Source organism: Pseudorasbora parva, chromosome 8 (genome assembly GCF_024679245.1).
Source record: "Pseudorasbora parva isolate DD20220531a chromosome 8, ASM2467924v1, whole genome shotgun sequence".
Lineage (NCBI taxonomy): Eukaryota > Metazoa > Chordata > Actinopteri > Cypriniformes > Gobionidae > Pseudorasbora > Pseudorasbora parva.
The window spans coordinates 39,666,481-39,690,166 of NC_090179.1; the positions used below are offsets into that span (position 1 = coordinate 39,666,481).

At 39.6% G+C, this 23,686-nt stretch overlaps 3 protein-coding genes across 4 annotated transcripts in view; 1 reads left to right on the forward strand and 2 right to left on the reverse strand.

The window, feature by feature from the left end:
• Positions 1 to 1,552: 1,552 nt before the first annotated feature.
• tnfaip1 (tumor necrosis factor, alpha-induced protein 1 (endothelial)) overlaps positions 1,553 to 23,686 on the forward strand; it is a 70,615-nt gene continuing 48,481 nt past the window's right edge. The window contains exons 1-2 of one of the 2 annotated variants that reach the window (XM_067451244.1): positions 1,553 to 1,611; positions 21,579 to 21,751. The gene's annotated coding sequence lies outside the window, so the exon portion shown is untranslated. Of the gene's footprint in view, positions 1,612 to 19,227; positions 21,752 to 23,686 lie in introns of those variants that run through there. The other variant, XM_067451243.1, reaches the window with a different exon arrangement.
• dlc (deltaC) lies at positions 6,248 to 12,001 on the reverse strand. The gene is made up of 9 exons (XM_067451233.1): positions 11,725 to 12,001; positions 11,395 to 11,628; positions 11,133 to 11,190; positions 10,779 to 11,036; positions 10,087 to 10,448; positions 9,778 to 9,994; positions 7,812 to 8,490; positions 7,626 to 7,731; positions 6,248 to 7,514 (listed from the first exon to the last, which is right to left on the reverse strand). Exons 1-9 carry the CDS (start codon positions 11,773 to 11,775, stop codon positions 7,509 to 7,511), a joined length of 1,971 nt encoding a protein of 656 aa, XP_067307334.1. The 5' UTR covers positions 11,776 to 12,001; the 3' UTR covers positions 6,248 to 7,508.
• Positions 17,969 to 23,686, reverse strand: part of timm50 (translocase of inner mitochondrial membrane 50 homolog (S. cerevisiae)) — a 42,468-nt gene continuing 36,750 nt past the window's right edge. The window contains exons 9-11 of the mRNA XM_067451241.1: positions 19,065 to 19,221; positions 18,871 to 18,977; positions 17,969 to 18,790 (exon numbers count right to left, since the gene is read on the reverse strand). Coding sequence (XP_067307342.1) covers positions 18,692 to 18,790; positions 18,871 to 18,977; positions 19,065 to 19,221 — 363 coding nt within the window. The 3' untranslated portion in view covers positions 17,969 to 18,691. The remainder of the gene's footprint in view (positions 18,791 to 18,870; positions 18,978 to 19,064; positions 19,222 to 23,686) is intronic.

The window sequence follows — 23,686 nt, forward strand, 5'->3', positions numbered from 1 at the left end:
GAGTCCTTCAGGTGTTTTTTTAGCATGTGTCTTTCACTGAGGAGAGGCTTCCGTCGGGCCACTCTGCCATAAAGCCCTGACTGGTGGAGGGCTGCAGTGATGGTTGACTTTCTACAACTTTCTCCCATCTCCCGATTGCATCTCTGGAGATCAGCCAAAGTGATCTTTGGGTTCTTCTTTACCTCTCTCACCAAGGCTCTTCTCCCCCGATAGCTCAGTTTGGCCGGACGGCCAGCTCTAGGAAGGGTTCTGGTCATCCTAAATGTCTTCCATTTAAGGATTATGGAGGCCACTGTGCTCTTAGGAACCTTAAGTTTAGCAACATTTTTTTTGTAACCTTGGCCAGATCTGTGCCTTGCCACAATTCAGTCTCTGAGCTCTCCAGGCAGTTCCTTTGACCTCATGATTCTCATTTGGTCTGACATGCACTGTGAGCTGTAAGGTCTTATATAGACAGGTGTGTGGCTTTCCTAATCAAGTCCAATCAGTATAATAAAACACAGCTGGACTCAAATGAAGGTGTAGAACCATCTCAAGGATGATCAGAAGAAATGGACAGCACCTGAGTTAAATATATGAGTGTCACAGCAAAGGGTCGGAATACTTAGGACCATGTGATATTTCCGTTTTTCTTTTTTAATAAATCTGCAAAAATGTCAATAATTCTGTTTTTCTGTCAATATGGGGTGCTGTGTGTACATTAATGAGATTTTTTTTATTACTTAAATGATTTTAGCAAATGACTGCAATATAACAAACAGTGAAACATTTTACGGGGTCTGAATACTTTCTGTACCCACTGTATATAGGTACATTCCACAACTAATCGTTCTCGGGGCTTGGTTTCAATAAAAGCTGTTTTTGGACTAACAAGGAAGTTTTCATTTCTGAAACAGGATATTCTTCTAGTATGATGACTTCTTATATTTCAAAAGCTCAAGGAAAATTTGATTTCTTAGTTCAAGATCCCTTTAAACTCACACTACATGGTTAAGCCAATGTTGCTGGTCTGGACAATATGCTCAAACAATCAGAACAACCAACAAATGACTTGCAAACAAGATCCATCTCGTTAGATCAGACAATCAGACTTATTCTGGAAGGATGCATTAAATTTATCAAAGATGATATTAAAGACATTATAAAGTTACAAAAGATTTCTATTTCAAGTAGATGTTCTTTTGAACTTATCAAGGAACCTTAAAATAAAATGTATAACAGTTTCCACAAAAGCACGGCTGTTTTTAACAACGAACTGGAGAGAAGTCAGATTAACGCTTTAAACAAAGGTTTATGCGCAGTAATGTGAAAAAATATTCTTATTAATAATATTACTTATTTAATATGAATATTTATACAAAAATTACCCATAAGTTGTAGATGCTCTCCGAAACTAATTTTAAATAACGAACGAAGACCCTCAGATCACCATGTGTACATTTTTGTCACTGCCCAATGTGCCCATAAAGAAAGAAGAGACTGTCCTTTTAGACCATGTGCGTGAATCGTGCATTTCCTCTCTCTCTTCCACAGGACGGACTCCAGACGGGGTTCCCAGGGTCGTGAAAAGAAGGAAGAGGGGTGAAATCAGCACTGATGTAGTGATGACAGGTGTGTCTTTAATCTATGTGGGTTTCTCCCTTTTACTGCTTAGTCCTTTTCCTCGTTTCTTCTGTCTTCATTTGTTGCTTCTGTCATCTTTTCTTCTTTACATTTTACAGTAATTACAGTGGATAATTAAACTACTTCACTCATAGTAATGACTGGAAGCTGATGTTCTATTTGCATAACCAGTCTCTAAATAAGGAAGTGATTTTTGTAGTACATTCTGTTGGTTTTATGACATCATGTTCTAGTGAACTGTTTGGAAAATGTTTCAGTGTAATGTTTGTGTATTTAGTCGTTCACCCTGCGGGGATGACTGTCGTACATACCCAGAATACATGCTACAGTTATTTAGCACATATTTCCCTGTGTTTAACTATCTCTCGCTCAGTACATTAACAGAGACAACATCCCCCACTTTACAGTCAAGCAAACAAGAAAAAAAACAAAGAAACAACAGAATTAACCACAGCTTAGTTTTCTAGGAAGTGCAGACATCACACTTAGCTGAACTGTTCGACTATTAGTGGTAGGTAGCTGAACGTCTGGTTGCAAAGCTATAGGGACAAGAGCTCTTAAACAGAAAGTTCACCCAAAAAACCCTGTCATCAATTACTAATCCTCATGGAGTTTAAAACCCATAAGACTTTCAATCACCTTCAGAATACAATTGAAGACCCGTTACATTGCCAAATGTTTTGGGACACCTGCTTTACATGCACATTAAATTAAATCCCATTTTTAATCTGTACGGTTTAGTATAGGGTTGGTTCACCATTTGCAGCTATAACAACTTCTCTTCTAGGAAGGCTTTCCACAAGGTTTAGGAGTGTATTTATGGGGATTTTTGACCATTCTTCTAGAAGCGCATTTGTGAGGTCAGGCACTGATGATCCAATGTTTTGCATTGCACTTGGTGATGTAAGCCATTCTATGAAGCTCTCTACACACTGTTTTTGAGCTAATCTGAAGGCCACACGAAGTTTGGAGGTCTCTTAATGCAAATTATTTTTATTCTACAAAATGACTTTCTCTTATATGCATAATAACCTCCTGTTAGCCAGTTAGTGGCCGTTCCCAGCTCTGTATATACAAATATGTCTTGTTTTTGCCTATAGTCAGTCCAAATTTGCAAGTTTGTTTAAAAAAGCTGTAACAACACAACAGTTCTAAGTGATCAAAGTTGGACATTGGGAACATGGGGGGCTTCTGGTACATCATGACAGAGGAATGCCAAAGCAGTTTATCATTCAAGCTTATCACTATCGCAAATATCTTTTGCTGGGCGTGGGTTCACACATTGACAGACATCCTGACCATACAAAGCTTGAAAGAGAAAACAAAACCAAATAGTTTAAAAGTTAAACATTAACGGTACTGTTTAGTCTAAAGGCCTTTAATGCTGCATGAAACTGATTGGGCCTACTGTTTTCTATTTTTTTCATTTTGATATGAAACGTTAGGGAAAATAAGCATTACACATCTATGACCAACATATTCTGCTCATGGTGTGGCTAACGTCACTGTGACCAATTAGCTTAGCTGCAGGTGCCTTCTTATCTGAGAGGCACAGAAAACTGCAGGGAAAGGATTTTAAGACTCCTGCAAAGAGAAAACAAGACAGACGAGCAGGCAGATGGAATGAAGAGTATGAAAGGGGTGTAAACTTTCATATCGAGACTTTATTATCAGTTTAAAAATCAAGCAGACCGTAACACTGAGAGTGCTAACACAATTCATTTACAGGAATCGGTTACTTGAAGCTAATGGAAGACTAAATGAAAATACAAGAAGGTATATGTTTATCAATTACAATATAATTTCTTGTGGCATTTAAGGCTGCTTTATTTGATCAAAAATACTGTAAAAACTGTAATATTGTGAAATATTATTTCAATTTAAAACAACTGTTTTCTATCTATCTATCTATCTATCTATCTATCTATCTATCTATCTATCTATCTATCTATCTATCTATCTATCTATCTATCTATCTATCTATCTATATATATATATATATATATATATATATATATATATATATATATATATATATATAATATATATAAATTAAATGTATTCCTGTGATGGCAAAGCTGAATTTTCAGCATCTTCAGGGTCACATGATGAGTGTCACATTTCTTACAATTAAAATGTTAAAAACCGTTGTGCTGGTTTATATTTTTAGTGCTGTCAATCAATAAAAAATGTAACTAATTAATCAAAAAATGTTTTTCCTAACTGTGATTAATCGCACCTAACATTAATTTCACATTTAATCTCCAATTTAATGTAGAAAAAGTATATTTTAATATTTGATCTAACAGGAAATATATACAGAAATTGAATACAGTTATCAAAAACTTCACTGTCTGCACTGCATAAATTATAAATGAATCTAAATAAAGCTACAAAAGTTCAGCCAAGAGCAGTGAGTGATTTTCTCTTGGTCTTTGGTTCTTTGATTTAATGACAGACATCACAGCAGTGGGTTTATTAGGCTACTGTCACTTTAAGATATTTCTGGATCTGACACACATCTAATGTCCTCACAACTCTTTGCTTTTATTTAACACTTTTTTTTTTACTAATTTTAACTCTTTTTTTTAATTGAAAAAATAAAATAAAATCAGGTCTCCTGTAGGACCCCAAGAAACCCCAATTAATAGGTACTGCAACCCGATCACACATAAATGCGTATAAATAGTACAAGTGTGCAATGTCGTGGAATGTATACGCCAAAACTCATTTTGGCGTGCATATGATACGCTGTTTTTCGTGTGCATATGATACGCACTTTATGGCGTATATATGACACGCTCTCTTGGGTAGGTTTGGTAGTGGGGTGGGGGGTTCGTATGTATAATACGCCATAAAGTGCGTATCATATGCACGCCAAAATGTGCACAACATTGCACACTCGTACTATTTATACGCATTTTTCGTGAGATCCGGCTGCTTTAGCGCCTGATTAAAATTCATACAAAATCATGTTATGATAAATGCTGTTTCAATGTCATAATGGCCATTTATGTCTGTATTACTTAGTTTATATACTAGCACAGCATACAGATAGCTTAGTTTATACTCACATTTGTACATATATCTACATATATTCTCAATCATCTTTAATGTAATTGTGTTCAATTAAGTGTTAAATGTTCAAATATTTCAGTTGTAGATAAAACAAAGGAATGATATGGCAATTATTATTATTATTATTATTATTATTATTTATTAATTAACAGTTAATCAAGTTTAAGAAATTACGTTCAATTTTATCATGCGTATATACTCAGGATAATCATTATCTGACTGTTTGGGGAGACCTGATTTCGAGGGAGGACCCGATTTGTCATGACACCGTGCTTACAAAGATAAGACGAGTGGAGATTTTGGCATACTTTTGTGTGCTTTTGCCCAGCCAAGTGTAAAAGGGAACTCGACGTGCGCCAGTACAGATTTAAGCTCTTTTTTTGTGAGGCATATTTTACTTTAATGGTTTAATAACACTTGAATGAATGATTGTATAATCATATACTACAGCGCATCCAAAGGATGACAGAAAAAAATAATATTTTGAACGTGAAAAAATAATCACATGCGTTAAAGCGCTAATTTTGACTAAATGGTTTTGTTTGATGAATAGAAAGTTAAAAAGAACAGCTTTCATTTGAAATAAAAGTCATTATAAATGTCTTTGTAATGCATCCTTACTGAATAAAAGTATGAATTTCTTAGAAGAAAAATCCAACTTTTGAACAGTGGTGTACAATAGCAGTTACCACAGGATGCGTTTATAACTCTGTGTATTTTTGAGAGTTTTGGGGTGATAAATAGGTCTTAATGGTGGGTCTCTGTACAGAGACATATGAGTGTGAGGACAGGTGTCAGACCAGGCCGGGCCCACATGTCGGCACTCCCCAGGGAGAGCGACTCAATCCTCCCTCCCCCTCTTCAAGCCTCAGCTTCTCTCTTTGAATGGAGGAGGAGGAGGAGGAAGAAGAAGAAAGGGGGTGAAAGGCAGGTGATCCTGTCTGAGGACCATTAATAACCCTTCACAGTTTTCTCTGATGCTAACAGCAAATCGTTCTGCTAAACTAGTTATCCAACACAACAATCACTTTGTGAGTTAGTGACGTTAATGCTGGAAGGCTTTCTGATTAATTTGACCAGAATATAGTACACTACAGCTGTCTAGATAATTTCCTTTTCTAATAAAGATCAAACCTCGACTCATAGGGTATAATGTTGATTTATAAGTTTGGTCACACTTTAGATTAGGGTCCAATTCTCACTATTAACTATGGCTTTTGCCTCAAATAAACTCCTAATTACTGCTTATTAAGTTAGTTGTTAAGTTTAGGTATTGGGGATTAAGGGATGTAGAATAAGGTCATGCAGAATAAGGCATTCATAAGTGCTTTAATAAGTACTAATAAACAATCAATATCCTAGTAATATGCATGATAATAAGCAAGTAGTTAATAGTGAGAATTGGACACTAAAACAAAGTGTTACCATAAGTTTTCTGGGATTTTGAATTCATACCATGGTTAAAAAAAAAACGGATTCAAACTAAAAGCTGAATAGATCCATCCTGGTATTACCAGTTTCATACAAAGAAAATCAAGTCATGATACAAAGTAAATAATTTCAGGATTTATTGTATGAAAAAATATATTTTTTCTGGCCTTTCTGACAAAAGGCACAATACATAAACATATATACATTTATCTTTTATAAATACAAATTATTTACAATTAAATATTTTGTACAATATTGCATTGTTAAATTAAGAATGACAATATAAAAGTATCTATTTTGGTATTACTGGTTTTAAAAAAAAAAAAAGAAACGAAACAAAAAGGTGAGAAGAAATGAAAACAATTCTAATCTTGATGTTACAGTTTTTGTTTTTGAAAAACACCCTAATGCAGGGGTTCACAAAACCAGGAAATCTTGACAATGATGAGGCTATCAGTTTGAACCAACTGGTTCGTTTGAGCCTTGGGAATGTCGGAAATAGCTTAGCAGCAGTGAATGTTGACAGGATGAAAGCTGTACACAACAACATCCATCATGCACTGCTGTTTAAACAATTTGTACTCGAGTCAACCCAAGCATTTTCTGCCGAAAAAACATACTCCTGTAGTTAAAAAAAGTTTTTTTTAGTGTTTCTAAGGAGTACCTTTTTCATTGAGCTATAACGTGGTGAAAGATGAGGCACTTAATCAAGATTGGGTTTGCATGAACATCACTGATAGTCAAATCCATTGCAGGCACTAAGTAAAATCACAGCCAAAGTAAACTGTAGATTCCCAAGACATTAGTTCACATTGTTCGCAGCCGAAACAGCTTGTTTTTGATTGCTTATCATCACAGATCCATTTATAAATAGCATTTCGAACCATATCCAAAAATAAAAATAATAAAATACTCCATGGTCACAGTTCCAGATCCTTCAGTTGCACCTCCTTCGCCCATAAGGCTGATTGATTGGGCTTCATGTGATTTCTAGAGTGAGATGAACTTCAGGACGTCCGTTTTCTTCCTTTTCAAGGCTTCTGTGATTAATGAATCCTTGCTTCTTGTCAGCTCTTCCAGAGAGTTCTTTGTGTACATTTTAAATATATAAATTCTATCTGGGTCATTAAAAAAGGGGGAAAGAAAATAGTGCAAATAATGCAAGTCCTCAAGTCTTCAAGTCTCTTGCTTTGTCTTCGCAAAATCATTGTCCGTATCAAAAAGTAGTCCTTTTACTGAGCAGCATGAATAAATAAATAATATAATGCAGATATAATATATATTCTCTTCACGTCTTCCTTTTGTCCTTTAAGACTGTAAACATTTTTGGGGTCAGGTCCTCTGGTTATTAAGGGACTCCAGATTGAAAAATACTGTTAAACCTGAAGAAGAAGAACGGAAAGAGAAGGCAACTATTAGTGTATGTTCTTTGAAAGCATCACACCGATAAACGACAATTTGAAAACTGTGAGGAAAATGTCTGGAGATGTTACCTCAGTAGCAAATACACATTGTTCAGGAATGATGTACACAGGGTGATACACTCCCTCTTTTGGATAGTTCAAAGGTGGAACTAGTAATGTTGATTCAGAGTTTTTCCTGAAATGAGAAATACATCAACGTTAGATTTGTTGCCATCAAATAAAAGCACAGAAACAATGACATGAACATGAACTTACATGTCTAGCTTGTTGTTTGTAGGTTTTTCGTCAATGCTAAGATTGTAGTCCACCATCTTCTGCTTGTAATTTGACTGAGTGTCCACGATGGAAGATCTGAGCGCCACGTCCTTATTGGACACCTTAAATGGACCGCCAGGAATGAGCAAGGCCTCCTTCTCTCGACCTAATGTCGAGGTCGGGGTCAAGGAGACACGGTTGTTGATGGAGTCCAGGTCGTTGCGCACGGTGGTCGAGGTGGCATTGCGGCCTTTTCGCATCTGTCTCAGGACCACAAAGGCGGCGCAGATCACGAGAGTGAGCGTGATGAGGCCCAAAGTAAATGAGATCACCAGGGCCGCTGGAAGAGGAGGGTTCGTCATGGGTACGTCTTTATATTGACATTGTGTCCCCATGAAGCCTATTGGGCAGTCGCAGATGGGCCCAGAGGAGTGGGTGTAGCAAGTCCCTCCGTTCTCACAGGGTATGGGGCTGCAGGCGTCAGAGCGGACCTTACAGTCTTTGCCTGAGAAACCAAGCGTGCATGAGCAGGTGTAGCCGTTGATGCCGTCCACGCAGGTGCCTGCGTTTTGGCAGGGGTTACTTGCACAGTCGTCTATGTTTATTTCGCAACGTGAGCCTTTGAAGCCGGGGCGGCATCGGCATGTCAGTCTGTTACCCAAATCCAGACACCGGCCACCTTTAAAGAAATGTTAAAGCATTAGCCTGTAAATAAGGGAAAGGTGAAATGGATAATAAGGGCGAGTGAGTAAACCAGGGTGATTATAACCACTGGGAAGGCAGTGGTGATTTTTTTTTAGACCCATAAAGGTCTATTGCTTTATGACAGCTCTATCTTACCATTCATATCAGTGCAAGAGCCTCACTGGCGTCTTTTCTATCATGCATGACTTGTGTGTCATGCACAGTGGATGCATCTCAAAACAAAAAAAACCTAAGATGGAGGACGCTGGAATGCAGTGGTGGGCGAAGAACACAAATCAAGCACTTAAGCAAAGGTTTTAAGTACTTCCTTTCAAATTTACTTGAGTAAAAGTACTTGAATTTGAATGCAAATGGTAAACATGTAATACTTAAACAGCTCACATTTTACAGTAATTAGTTCACAAATACCATGACCTAAATATGATTTTTATTTACAATAATAAATCCTAAAATTCGGCATTAGTAACTTACTTTTCACATCATCAGTGAATCATTCAGTGCGATATGCAAAACAATTTAACAGGTTAATTGAAAAGAAACAGCTTGTTAACAAATCAGACAGATCTATTATGTATGATTTTATCATAATACATGTACGATATTAGACTTTGGAATGTAGAGAAGTAAAAGTAAAAGTTTTCCAGAATAAAAATACTCCAGTAAAGTACAGATACTTAACAAATGTACTTAAAGGGTTAGTTCACCCAAAAATGAAAATTCTGTCATTAATTCCTCACCCTCATGTCGTTCAACACCTGTAAGACCTCCGTTCATCTTCAAAACACAAATGAGAAAGGCCTTCATTGACATCATTTCCTCTCTCAAGACCCATTAAGGCACTAAAGACGGCGTTACAAAGCCCACCTCACTACAGCGGCTCTACAATCATTTTATGAAGCGACGAGAATAGTTTTTGTGCGCAAAGAAACAACAACAAATAATGACTTATAGTGAGACTTTGTGAAACTTCGATCCGTTGTGAATCAGTGTATCGAATGTATCTTTTATGGGTCTTGAGAGAGGAAATGACATCGGTGTCAATGAAGGTCTTTCTGAGCCATCGGATTTCAACAAAAATATCTTCATTTGAGTTCTGAAGATGAACCGAGATCTTACGGGTGTCGAATGAAATGAGGACGAGTAATTAATGACAGAATTTTCATTTTTGGGTGAACTAACCCTTTAAGAATACTTTGTTACTGTCCATCACTGCTGGAATGTTTCACAATTAGGACTAAAGATAAGCTGAAATTATGCTAACCATTGGCACATGGGTCACTGCTGCACCGGTCGATTTTCTTCTCACAGTTAGAGCCCTTGTAACCTGTAGGGCAGTAGCAGGAGTAGCCGCCGTTTCCAATTTCCCTGCAGGTTCCTCCATTGAAGCAGGGTCCATCGGCACAGGTCATAGCGCTGATCTCGCAGTTCTTCCCGTAGAAGCCCTGAGGGCATGTGCAGGTGTAATCGTTCACCAGGTCCTGAGAAGAAAAAGCAAAAGCCATTACCTCTGAGCTATTCCAGAGACAAGAAAGGGCAAAGCTCAAGCGTACTGTTGCAACACGCCGCTTACGTTGCAACTGCCACCGTTCTTGCACGGGTTGCTGTCGCATTCGTTGGTCTCAATATGGCAGCTTTTGCCACTGAAGCCTGGCTTGCAGATGCAGGTGTAGCTGCCCTGACCGGTGTTGGTACAGGTGGCGTCGTTCATGCAGGGCTTGTGATTCGTGCAGAAGTTCAGATCCTCGTTGCAGAACAGGCCGCCCCAGCCTTCCTTGCAAGTGCACTGAAAGGGCTGGTTGCAGGTGCCGTGCAGGCACCCCGGGTATCGCTTGCACTCGTCGCAGAGGGGGCCGTCCCACCCGAGGCGGCACTTGCACTCACCGGGGGCATCACAATAACCGTGCTCCTCGCTACAGCCAGACGAGCAGATGGCTGTTTAAAAGGGAGAGGGAGAAAAAAGGGGGACATTAGAATGACTGGCATCATAAAACAGCCCCCCTTCTAGAGGCTCAGGCACATCAAGTATTTGTTAAGTACTAAACTAAGCAGCTGGGGGACACACAAAAGAAACACATGCCGCCTTTTTCACGGAAGGCAGAGCAAATTAGGTTTCAGCGCGTGTCCTTATTAAATCATGCTCGTTGCTTCTATTGTTACAGTGAACAAAAGCAAACTTAGAAGTTTTGTGTGGCTGTAGAAGCCGTTGAACTTGCCCGCGTTATTCTCGCTGGGTGCGCGCATAATAATTTAAAAAACACTTACGCTCTGCGCAATAATCCCCTTTCCAGCCAGGCAGGCAAATTCTGCTTCCAGCGGCGTCACAGTTGAAGTGGCCGAACGCGTCGTTCCGTGGGCGGCAGAAATCCGAGCATTCCTCGCCGTGGTAGAACTCATCGCAGACGACGCGATAAGAAAAGCGCAGTTGGCTTTGCTCTCCGAGATGCACGTCCTGGGACCAGTCCTCGCCGATAGCGAGTCTTCTTTTAGTGGCCAAACGGCTGATCATGTTGTTGATATTCTCTGAAACGAACCACATAAGATATGTGTTAAATATGGGAATATGCGTAACAAATAAAGTTGTGTATACTACTAAAAACAGGTGAGCGCATAGGCTACCTGTTGACTGGTCAGATGACTCTGCGTTCCAGGCTTCGATTATCAGCGAGACAATTCCCTATAATAGCAGAGCTCAGTTAAACATTTATTACACACGCATACACACACACACACACACACACACACACACACACACACACACACACACACACACACACACACACACACACAACACACACACACACACACACACACACACACACACACACACACACACAAGAAGCGATAATAAATCGCATAAGACTTGGTTTGAGCTACTCACCGGCCACTTGAAATTAAAAGGCACGCGGATATGCGCGCTGCTGGAGATGGAGTCCGCGCTGAGGATGTCTGTCATTCCCGTGCCGTAGGTGCACGGCGGCTCAGGTAGGATGATATCCTGTGAGTGCTTCAGGCAAACGCGAAAAAACATCTGACAGTCGCTGGACTGTTTGCACACACTGCTTGTGCTCGAGAAAGAATGCACTTTCAACTCAAACACACCGGATGATTCCGCCTATGTGGAAGTAAAAACATGACTAACCTTAGCACTCTGCGGTCAAAATCAGCGGCTTACGTTGAGATAGGCAAATAGGTATACTACAATACTCACCAGACGAGCTGATATCAAAAATAAAACACATGTTAATAAAAAACAAGCCATTCTGAATCTTCTTGTCTGCTACTAAACGAGAGCAGACCGCAAGAGTAGTCCGATATGAATGTTTGTTGTGGTATCCACGATTTAAGGAATTAAAAAAGTTGGAAAAAAATATCGGAATGCAAAGCTAAATTACTTAACCATATGAAAAAATTCAATGCCGTCTGTTGTGGAGCTTACAGAGGAAAGAGAAACAGACTTCTTGCTCCAGGAGACTTTGGACCCTTCAGTTACCTTTCGTGGAGTGTGCCTGCGCGTGTGGTTTAAATAACAAGCCAAGAGAAGGCGTGGCTTAGGCGGCGCGAGGGAAAAAGTCAAAGTGCTTTGGATTTATTTGATAAACATCTTGAACATTATGTGGCTTTACGTTCATTTCATAGTAATCAACATAAACTGTGCATAACATGCGTCTAGAAAGTAGACAAATTACATATTAACACTGGTTTATAAATGATTTCAAAAGAATTGCTCCACACCGTGTTCCATAAAATGCATAGGAATAAATTCTAAACCTTATCTGTGTGTGTGTGTGTGTGTGTGTGTATATATATATATATATATATATATATATATATATATATATATATATATATATATATATATATATATATATATATATATATATATATACACACACACATATACACACAGGATATATATCCTGTAAACATTTGTCTGGTGTGATATTAAACCTGTTCATTTTGCCAAAGTTTTAAGGATGCGAGGGGAAAACATCTTATTGAAACTAACTACGGACATTTACATATTTTTCGATGTCGCGTGCCACACAATTCTCTAAAAGTTTGTTTTCGCCTTCGGAATTAATGCTCGTCACCGATCGTGGGAGGGGTGGGGTGTAGGTGGAGGGGATCTGCACATCCCATTTTATTCAGCCCTAAAATCTGTAATTGTTCTGACGCGTGTGAGTCGTTAAACCGGCAAGCGCTTTATTGTGCCCTGGAAAGATCCGGAGGGCTCTTTTGTTATCATGGGTTTGGATTGTCGGTCTTTGGTAAAGAGGGTGAAATGGTGGGGGCTGCGCGGAGCATTTAAGATTGCAGATAATTGCTTTTTGCAGTAAGAGTGTGTGTACGTGTGCTAGGAGGGGGCACTCTACAGCTGTATGATAATCCCTGCACCTGCGCACTGTGTTTGCGCTTCGCTTTCTGATGTAGAAACACACACGCGTCTTTTTTACTAATGCCTTTATTTTAATGCATTTTATTATTATTATTATTATTATTAATAACCAAATATAACTGGCATGCATTTCAAAGTTTACTCGTATGCGCAACAATGTGCGTGTTGCTGAAATGTTATTCCCGCGAGCAGAAACAAAATTAATATACACTCTAAAAAAAAAAGCTGGGTTAAAAACAACCCAAGTTGGGTTGAAAATGGACAAACCCAGAAAATGAATTGTTTGAATGGATCCATTCACTGGGTTCAAACAACCCAATTTCTGTGTTTGTCCATTTTCCACCCAACTTGGGTTGTTTTTAACCCAGCATTTTTTAGAGTGTATCTGCAGGTAAACATCCTATTTGTGACTTCATTAACTCCAGAATATTAAAGGAAGGCCCCGTCGCTACTGTTTTGGGGCTTGTTGCGGGTAAACAGAGGAGACACGCGAACAATGCGCAGCGTTCCAAACTGTTGCTCGTGCTTTAGTGCTCCTCTATTGTGATTCTAATGAGAGCAGCGCGTGCCTCCGCTGGCCCATCTTTACCCCAGGCACGCTTTGCCTACTGGACGGCACCATGATTAGGGGGTTAAGAAGGACCTCTATTGTTAATTTATTGTCGGACAATTATTAAGACAGTCTGGTTTCTTGGCTTCTGATGAGCACAATGATGAATACGTAAACAGGACTTATTATCGGTGTAAACAAGAAGAGCAAATAGAATTGTTTTTACATACATACAAACAAACAAGGTGCATAATATAATATCTGAATATAACAGCATGCGTTCAGCCGTCGGTTGAGCACAGTCAGGAAAAAAGAAAAAAAGCACTATAAAACAAATTATTAAATACATTTGGAGGGCTTTCTGGTTTTTAACTAATTTTAAAGTTTTGTACAAGAGCTTAACCGCATTCATCACTGCTTTTAGATTTAAAAGAAATAAATAAAGTCAAACCCTTTGAGAGGCAAATGCCATTGGTTGAACAGCATCATACAGCGGTTGTGTGGTTTAATGCAACCATATAATGGATCATTTTAAACAATATTACTAATATTTGATTTGTTATAGTTGAACTAATACAGCATTTCAAACAATAAGCATAAACAAACGAACATAAAATGTTGCATGAACATATGAAAACCGAATTAAAATGGTAACATCTTAATGTTCTTCCTTTACTTTATTTTTTTGTTTTGTTTGTTTGTTTAAAGTATTTTTACAGTGTAAAGTAGTAACTTGTGCGTAACAGAGAACACATAACTTTTGTTTTTTGACCTGGCCGTGTTACGATGCGCGCGCAAGCTCGTATTGATGCGCGCTCTGGGGTAGCATGTTCGGCAAAATAGGTGTCGTGTGCCCATTATGTTCATTCGACAAAGAGAGTGACGAGGGGAAAGCGGGGAAAAGTCACAAAATCAATAGCCATCTGGCTCAATCGAAGACGCGCATGCTGCCTCTCTGATGTTTCCTGATAGGTGAACGATAGATCAAACATAGGCCAGCCCCCTTTCCCCCGGGAACATTAATACGTGTAATAAAGTCACCACTGTAATGGTTTCATCGCCTGCTTTTGCGGCTTACAAAATTAAGCGCTAGAAGTTTTGCTTTGCGCGCCCGCGTTTAACACTTTCCCGTCCACGTGTCTAACATCCAAACGGTGCCGGAGTCGTCGCGTCGGCTGGGATAAAGCGTGTCTGTGGGTGCTAGTGAGTCCTGGGGGGAGGATGAGGGGGATTGGCACATGGGGGTGAAATGACACATGGCGACAGTTATGGTGAGGTGTTAGCCAGTGGCAGAAGGCGCGACCATAAATGTGAATTGGTGCCCCTCTTCAAGGTGTGAAGTGCGACACGCGGTTCCCGACGCAGTCCGGTTCCCATGGCTCCCAGCACGTGCATGATGCTCTGAGGTGTCACTTTATTCGCATGTCATTTGTTCACACTTTTGGAGAAAGTCTGTTCTGGAACTGGCGACTTCATTTCATAGGTCAGGTGTGCCACATTTGTACAAACTTTTCGAGAACCGAGATCTATCCGGAAAATGTTCCATTAAAAATACCAAAGGCCCGTTACCCGTTCACACCAAAAACATTAAAGATAACGATATTAGTGTAGGCTACACACCAGCGGATGATATCGTTCGGATTATTGTAAGCGTGTTGTTGCTTTAAATGCTCGTTACAGCATGATTCTGATTGGCTGTACATGTTTTTATCGTTCAGCAACTTTTTTATAGAAATATCGTCCTTGATGTGAACAGGCCTTAAGGGGATAGGCTTTTTCACATTTCTTTTGATGTGAAAGAGCCTTAACTATATAGTTCACCCAAAAATAAAAATTCGTTCATAATTTTCTCAGTCATTCCAAACTTTTAAAAATAAATGTTTTTGTTTTGCTGAACACAAAATATATAGGCTAATGAAGACTGTTTGTAACCAAACAGCTGATGGACCCCATTTACTATCATGCTATTTTTCCATAGTCTAACAAATGGGGTCCATCAACTGGTCACACATATTCTTCAAAATATCTTCCTTTGTGTTGCAGAAGAAATGAACTCATACAGGTTTGGAACAACTTGAGATAGATGACTTAGGCCTAATTTTCATTTTTGGGTGAAATCCCTTTAACTTGTCAGTCGTTTTTTTTAAGTAAAATAAAAATATACAGCTTGATGTATATAATAAGACTTTTGAAGTCTAATAGCTATTGCGAGTCGTTATTTTAAGTGAGTGAGCGTCTCCCGAGTGAATGACTTTAAGACTCGTTTCTTTTAAGTGAATCAGAAGAATGACTCGCAAGACTCGAGTCCGTTCTTCGTAGTGAATCAAAACACATTTGGAGCGGTTGCTCCAAAAAGTATTCCTTTCGTTATCTTCGACAAATTATTAATTTAAAACTCGCCAGACTTTGCAGTTGACTTTTATCCATATGACAACTTGTATTTAAATATTTTCCTTATGAGTTTGTTTGTAATCAGTGTTTTATAGGCCTAAATGTCACCACATGTTTTACTCGCTAGTTAGGATCAATCAGATTGCAGTAAATGGTTAGAATTAGCAGAGGCCAGACAAAAGTTTTTTTTCTCTTCAGTGTTTAGCATAAGGACGCACAATTGGCACGTGCCCGTCTGTGAAACGCAAAGGTGTGACATTGACAAAAGTTTAACACCTCGCATTCTGTGCCTCTCAATTGTGCGTTCTGAGCTTCTGAAGCGTGCTGCTGGGGCATCGGTCGGTCAGAGTGGTTATCCACAGGGTGTGGGCGTTCATTTAAGATCGCACTAAGATCGAGTTAGAGTGTTGAAGTTAATGGTGGAAGGAACAGATTTAATGCTAGATTCCTAATTCACACAAGAAAAAGGAACGACTTTTATTTACATAGTTGCTATTAGAGGCATTTCAAATATGTGCAACAAAGTCAATGACATACCAATTAGTTGCATTCAACCATTAAGTCTGATGATATTAGGGTAATATATATATGCAAAGACACTTGCAAAGGTCAGATTTTAAAAATAGCAAGCAATTACAAAATTAATTCTAACGTTTCCTGAAATAATTACTGTAGCTAACTGAATAAAATCACTAATTTAAACAATTCACGTTAATTTCTCTATAATTATTATTTTTTATTTATTAACAGGGACAGGAATAAAACAGGGCACTTTAAAAAAAAAAAAACAGTTTAAAAAAGTGTCAACTTTTTTTCATGCATACGTTTTATTTGTTTGCATTTAAAAAAGGTTAGTTGATCTTCTGCTGAAATACCAAATTAAAAACATTAAACATTTGTTTACAACATTATGGATTTCATAAATATATATATTTTTTATTAATTATTACTTTTTATTAAATTTAAAGTGCACTATTTTTGCCAGTTTTTTTTTTTTTTTAGGTAAAAAATATATAAATGTCTTTATTTTTGCTTGATCTCAGGATTTAAGTTCACATCTTGAGTGTTGAACTTAATATACAGTTTATAAGGTGATTTAAGCAATTTTGAGCGTGACATGGTTGTTGGTGCCAGACGGGCAGGTCTGAGTATTTCACAATCTGCTCAGTTACTGGGATTTACACACACAACCATTTCTAGGGTTTACAAAGAATGGTGTGAAAAGCGTAACACATCCAGTGTGTGGCAGTCCTGTGGGCAAAAATGTATTGTTGATGCTAGAGATCAGAGGAGAATGGGCCGACTGATTCAAGCTGATAGAAGAGCAACTTTGACTGAAATAACCAATCGTTGAAACCGAAGTATGCAGCAAAACATTTGTGAAGCCACAACACACACAACCTTTAGGCGGATGGGCGGATGGGACAGCAGAAGACCCCACCGGGTACCACTCATCTCCACTACAAATAGGAAAGAGAGGCTACAATTTGCACAAGCTCACCAAAATTGGACAGTTGAAGACTGGAAAAATGTTGCTGGTCTGAAGAGTCTCGATTTCTGTTGAGACATTCAGATGGTAGAGTCAGAATTTGGCGTAAACAGAATGAGAACATGGATCCATCATGCCTTGTTACCACTGTGGAGGCTGCTGGTGGTGGTGTAATGGTGTGGGCATCGTTTAAATGCCACGGCCTACTTGAGCATTGTTTCTGAATATGTCCATCCCTTTATGACCACCATGTACCCATCCTCTGATGGCTACTTCCAGCAGGATAATGCACCATGTCACAAAGCTCAAATCATTTCAAATCAAATGGGAGCTTTGTGCCCTGGATGTGCATCCCACAAATCTCCATCAACTGCAAGATGCTGTCCTATCAATATGGACCAACATTTCTAAAGAATGCTTTCAGCAGCTTGTTGACTCAATGCCACGTAGAATTAAGGCAGTTCTGAAGGCAAAGGGGGTCAAACACAGTATAAGTATGGTGTTCTTAATAATCCTTTAGGTGAAAAAATTATGATTATATGACAAACTTGTACTGTAGTTTATCAAAGTTAAATGTGAGGATCAATCCTTTCAGCATAGTAAATATAATACCATGACATCACACACATTGTATGTTTTTTTTTATTGGAGATATTCTGGGCATTTCACAACATAAGCAATACAAAGAACGTTCCACAAGTACAGATCCTCAGACATGATGGGCCATTTCTGACATAGCACCAGATTGAGTTGCTTTATTTGAGAGGTTCTCCTCAACACACTGCAACAGCATCACACATGACAAAGACAGTCTCGCCAGCAGCATGAACACAAATTCAAGGTTACGCTTTGTGTGCCGTGTGCGGAGCATACCTTATAAAAAATCTAATATCAGGCCATTGCCTGCCCTACAGCATCAGTTATGGGTTTGAAATGGGGCCTACGTGATGGAAACAAGATCAGTTCTTCAGTTCATGTGGTGCTATGCAGTTCTTTGCTCTTGCAGAGATAAGGGAGCCATAGAAGTGGACAGGAACAAGTCCAACAACCCTGAAACATTTTATAATCAGTCAGATCATACACGATGGCATCATATCTGTGTCTCTGCTGTCCGGGAAGTACCATCTTCCACAGGAATAAAACGTCTTTTGGAGTCTCGCTCCTTTCCCAACCCCTATAACAAGGTAGCATCCCTTCAGTGCAGCCGTTTTTTCCGCGCATGGCCTTCTGCTCCCATTCTCCCCTCCCACCCACATACATCGTCCACCCGTTTGACTACGACCTTCATCTCAATGGCTGGTCACAGTCGAGGTGGGACCGCTTGAGTTGGGTGTGAGCAGGACGAGTCCTCACTGCTGCTTCCGAGACCAGAAACGTCCTGCGATGGTACCTAATGAAATTCCCGTTTTCTTCTGTTGAGCAAGCTCTGAAAGTCTCTGTTCTTCTTCCTGCATGTGCAAAAAATATTCATGAGGTATTAGCAAACACCACTTATGACATCTGCCTGGGATGAGAGTGTGATGAGTACCTGTGCAAGCTGTGCTTGTCTTCTTTTGAAAGCTTCAATGGGGTCTTCCTCATGGGCGTAGTTCTCTAATACTGAACGCACATCCTCCACTCCGCTGATGGCAATAGCTGCACAGCACATGAAAGATCAATTGAGTTGTACAAATGAACGACTCAATCTGACAACATCCATTTGCCCCACACATGCATACTCACTTTTAAGGAAGGCGGCCAAGTCATAGAGTGTGCGATCCTCCGAGTTGCCATCCCACTTGCGTAGCGCCAATCCGTTGAAAGGCTGTAGACTGAAGGCCTCTCGCTTACAGTCCACCACAATGACTTTAGAGGTGTCTCTGTTCAAACAAGACACGTCCTGCAAGACAAAAAGTCATTAGTAAAAAAAAAATGGTTTAGTTTTTTATCACCTCTGAGTCTAGACCTTAAATTCATTGAAAGTATTTGGGATGTTTTGGAGGAGACTTTACAGAGTGCTGGACTCTTGCGTTGTCAATACAGGATCTTGAGCAAAAGTGTATGACATTTCCATCAAGAGGGGAGTTTGAGGTCTGGACTCAGAGGTGCAGATTCAAGTGTGAAAATGATTCTTCATACTCCCTCCCAACCATTCTTTCACAGTCTAAGCCTGATGAATCTTGACATTGTCATCCTGGAATATGGCCATGATGTGTCTTCCTACATGGCTGTTCAAGAAATGAAAAGCTACACACTCCAACAATTAAGGCCCTTTCACACTGAGTGTATTGCGAATCGCAGACGAATGTAAAACCATTGATTGCCTTCACGCCTGCATGATAGGTGGAGCTGAATGAGAATGCATTTTTTTTCTCATGTTGTATGCATCCCATAGGTTTCCCCATTTGCCTTTAACCTCGTCTGCTGTACAACATACAGTAAATTAAGATAAATAAGGTTTGGTACTAAACAGAAACCATCTTGGACTGTGATCTAAAGTGGATCTTGCATTATTGGTAGTGTTTTAATAATACAGTAAACATAATATTTATTTGGCTTCACGTTTCATCTGTAGAAACGCTTGTCTCAGTTGTTCATTTGTGGAACCATGCACAACGTCATTATTTGGAAGGGCAAGAGTTCAGATGATCACATGACGTGATTGACAGCTCTTGAGCAAATGACTTGTAACAATAAATGACTCAGACACGCATGGAAGAAAACGGCACTCTTATGATATTTCGAGCTCTTCAGATTGCATAATTCAGTGGAAAATGAATAGACGTGATAATCTGTATGAAGAACATGTAATAAATCTGTTCTCAGACCCCAATGATAACATTCAACATCCATTCTCTTCTCTCTTCCGGAATAGTTTTCTTTACTGTTTACACAGTTTTCAAAAGAGCACCACTACTCAACAGCAGTCGCTCGGGTAAGCTTAAATCTAATTGGATGGCTCGTTTCATTGTGGGTCAACGAGGGAAAAAATTGACACACTGGTCAGGAAAAAATGATCTTACTTTGGCACTCTGCGATTGATCGCCCCCTGTGTGAATAGCTCTGGGATCTATTGTAAGAGCATCGTCGTGTTGTACATTATGTACAACTATAATACGTAATCAGTGTTGAAGTCTGACATAGGCTAGAAGAAATTGTTGAATAAAAGTCGTTATTTTTGTGCACAGAAAGTATTCTGGTCGCTTCATAACATAAATATTGAACCACTGAAGTCATGGACTTTTTTTTAACAGTGTCTTTACTACCTTTCTGGACCTTGAAAGTGTTAATTAAATGGCTATGGAGGGGTCAGAGAGCTCACCGATTTCATTTAAAATATCTTCATTTGTGTTCTGAAGATGAACGAAGGTCTTACGGGTTTGGAGTGACATGAGGGTGAGGAATTAATGACAGAGTTTTTAGGTGAATTAACCCTTTAAGGTTTAAAAAACTAAAACACTTGAGCCGTGTGACAGTAATGTAGATTCCTAAAACACCCCTTACCCAATAACCCTTGACCTCATGCTCCTTATTGCTTAAAGAGGCCTGACATCTAGCCATCCAGTCTACTTATCGCAGCTATACATACAAATTGAGGTTAAATGTGACCTTTCACACCCCCGAACATTTGTGTGACACTGATGTGAACCATATTTACACCTATACATTTGTGGAGGGGTGCAAAGACTTAACACCAGCCCATTGCCCCCAGTGCTCGCTCTCTCTCTCTCTCCCTCGCACGCACACACGCACACACACACACACACACTATCCGGGCCAGCTGTCTCAGTGGTGGTCCTACAGAGCAGATGGACAGGGACGCTACTCTCTCTATCACTCAGGTCATCAGCATCCCCCTGAGAGACTGAAAAAAGTTGCGTGTGCGAGAGAGATGGAGAGGCCCCGAAAGGAAACCCCTCTTGACGGAGGCACACTCCGTAGCATTTACAATAAATTACCCGCATCTGCTTTCCCTACGAGACACGCCCAAACCCCACCGGGAGAGCGAGTGTGTGTTTCAGTGTATTTGTTATTGAGTGTATAAGCGTGCATGTATAAATAATGAGATTTTTATGGATTATAGCAACACCCTAGCTTAATGCCGCCCCAATCGCATTCAAAATGTGATAATTAGTATGTTTATGTAGCTAGTGTGCAAACTGTGCATTTGATCTTCAGTATGGGTGTGAGCTGTGTAACGCAGCTGGGCATAAGAGTGTCATGTTGCCGAGTCAAACAGTCTCTTCAATTCCCCAGGTAAAACATTGGAGCACGAGCCAGAGGAAGCGTGCCACTGACTATACGCACGTGCCACGCTATGCACCTGCCAATCAAAGCCCAGCCCACCCCTCTCTGTGCAGAAGACATCAGCTGGGGGAGGGGAGTAGCATCTACTGGTGTCATATCTGTATCAAACACTTCACAGAAAGGTAGGCCCCTATTTTCCCCTCAAATTCAGGTTTCTTCCATTTTAATTTATCTAGACTCTTTTTTAACGGTTAAATTAAAGGTACAGTATGTAACTTTTTTGTTCAAAATTAACTTGTTAAATAATGAGTCAATATATTAATCCTTTTTCCAAAAAATGTGTTTGTATTACCCTGATTCCCTATGGTAAGCCTATTATAACGGTTTATATTTTAGACTATTTTTTTGTATTTTTTTTTTGTAGAAGATGCATACACTGCTCCAGTTACTTTGATGTATATGGTGTGGGAGTGGCATAGGTTAGCGGCCACAATGAGCGAGAAAGGTTGACATGGAGAATGCTAAATCTCTGGGAAATTGCTGGTTAAGAAAAACCCCCGCAATAAAACGAGAATCAAGACTGGCTTTTCAGAGATAGTGAGAACTGGGGGTAAATCTACAGTAACATCTTCTGCTTGTCAGCTTGAGATCCTTTCCATCTAAACTGGTTGTCTCACTTAAGCGCAGTAGTGAAAGGATAACCATATATTAATCTGCACAGTCACATAGAGCCAAAGCACAACCAAAACAATGTTCTTCCGCAAAATGCATGCAGTTTTGTTTTTAACCAATAGAGGACCTTTAAAGGCACAATATGTAAAAAAAAGAGGTCACTTATTCAAAACAAAAGGCGTAATTTGATGACGCCTGGATTTGCCGGAATCATGGGAGTTGGAAATCGTCTTCACCTCTACAGCCGATGGAAAAGAATCCGAAGGGACTCGGGCAGAAATCTTATTCATGGATGAGCGAATGTATTAAAGATTTATTAGCGTTACTGTCGTATGAAGCAGGGTGGGGCTGAAAGCTGTTGGAGCGGAACGAGGCCGCTGGAGCGATTGATAATGAGAGACGAGCAACACACGGCTCGAGAGCAGCGGAGCTTTTATTATGCCACAGACGAGCGCTTCCGCTTCTTCTGCTCATGTGTATGTGAGGTAACAGCGCTGTTTTATCATATTACATACATTTGACTGTGTTGAAAGTTATGTTGTAATGCTACTCTGTCCGTTTGCTCAGTGGCTGCTATGAGACACTTGTTCACACTGCAGTGAGCTAGATCGATATTAGACATGGTAAAACATGGTACTAGTCGCGGTAAATCAGGAAAAACAGATATAAACAATAAGACTAAATGTGTTGAGCTGTATAACAAGGTGTATATCAATGATTCGTTTTCTGTCTATGAATGTATCCAAACAGTTGCTCGCCTGTCTATAAAAACGGATAATATATCAAAGCGACTTTGGTGTTTCCATGGTTTTTACAAAATAAAACTGGAAACCAAGATACAACATTGTTCAAGTGGTTTTCGGATATTTTAATCCAAAAATCTTACATATTGATTTGTTTTGATTGATTGATGTATTTGTGTACGTAAAACGTGTCTTTGACGAAACCGAACACTCATTCACACAACATGCAGACTTCATATTTAAATAGCAGTCATTTTTGCTTCAACTTGTGACACACACTAGTCAACGTCGCAATTTAAGTTTAATGTCCTAAGGCATCTTTACACAGCCGAGTTAAGGCGGGTCTAACGCGGGTCTGTTCTGCTCAAAATTCTGTGTAAAGACGCGATGCCACATTAAAGCAGACTTAAAATATGCCGGGTCTGACCCACCTCGGCCCCTAGTATCAAAGGCGACATAGAAGCGGTTTTGATTCAGTGTAAATGAACGCGAACTTGTGCCGCCTTAAACTACATCATTGTCATGACAACCGCCTGTCAGCCAGCTCACTAGTCGCGAGAATCAAGAAGCAGCAAGGAGACAAACTATCTAGGAATTAAAGTAAATGTTTTCTGTACTCACATCGTCAAGCTAATCACTGTAGTGTTCGCCGTTTGTAATCTTCCTTTGAAGAGACTGGCAGATCAACGCACTGCAACATTT

Bases quoted from the DNA above. Each gene is read 5' to 3' on its own strand.
- dlc (XM_067451233.1), bottom strand. From the start codon at position 11,775: ATGGCTTGTTTTTTATTAACATGTGTTTTATTTTTGATATCAGCTCGT. The intron at 11,037-11,132 runs GTAGCCTATGCG...GGTTCGTTTCAG, and splicing joins GTCATCTGACCAGTCAACAG to AGAATATCAACAACATGATC. The intron at 8,491-9,777 runs GTTAGCATAATT...ATTTCTTTAAAG, and splicing joins CAGTGACCCATGTGCCAATG to GTGGCCGGTGTCTGGATTTG.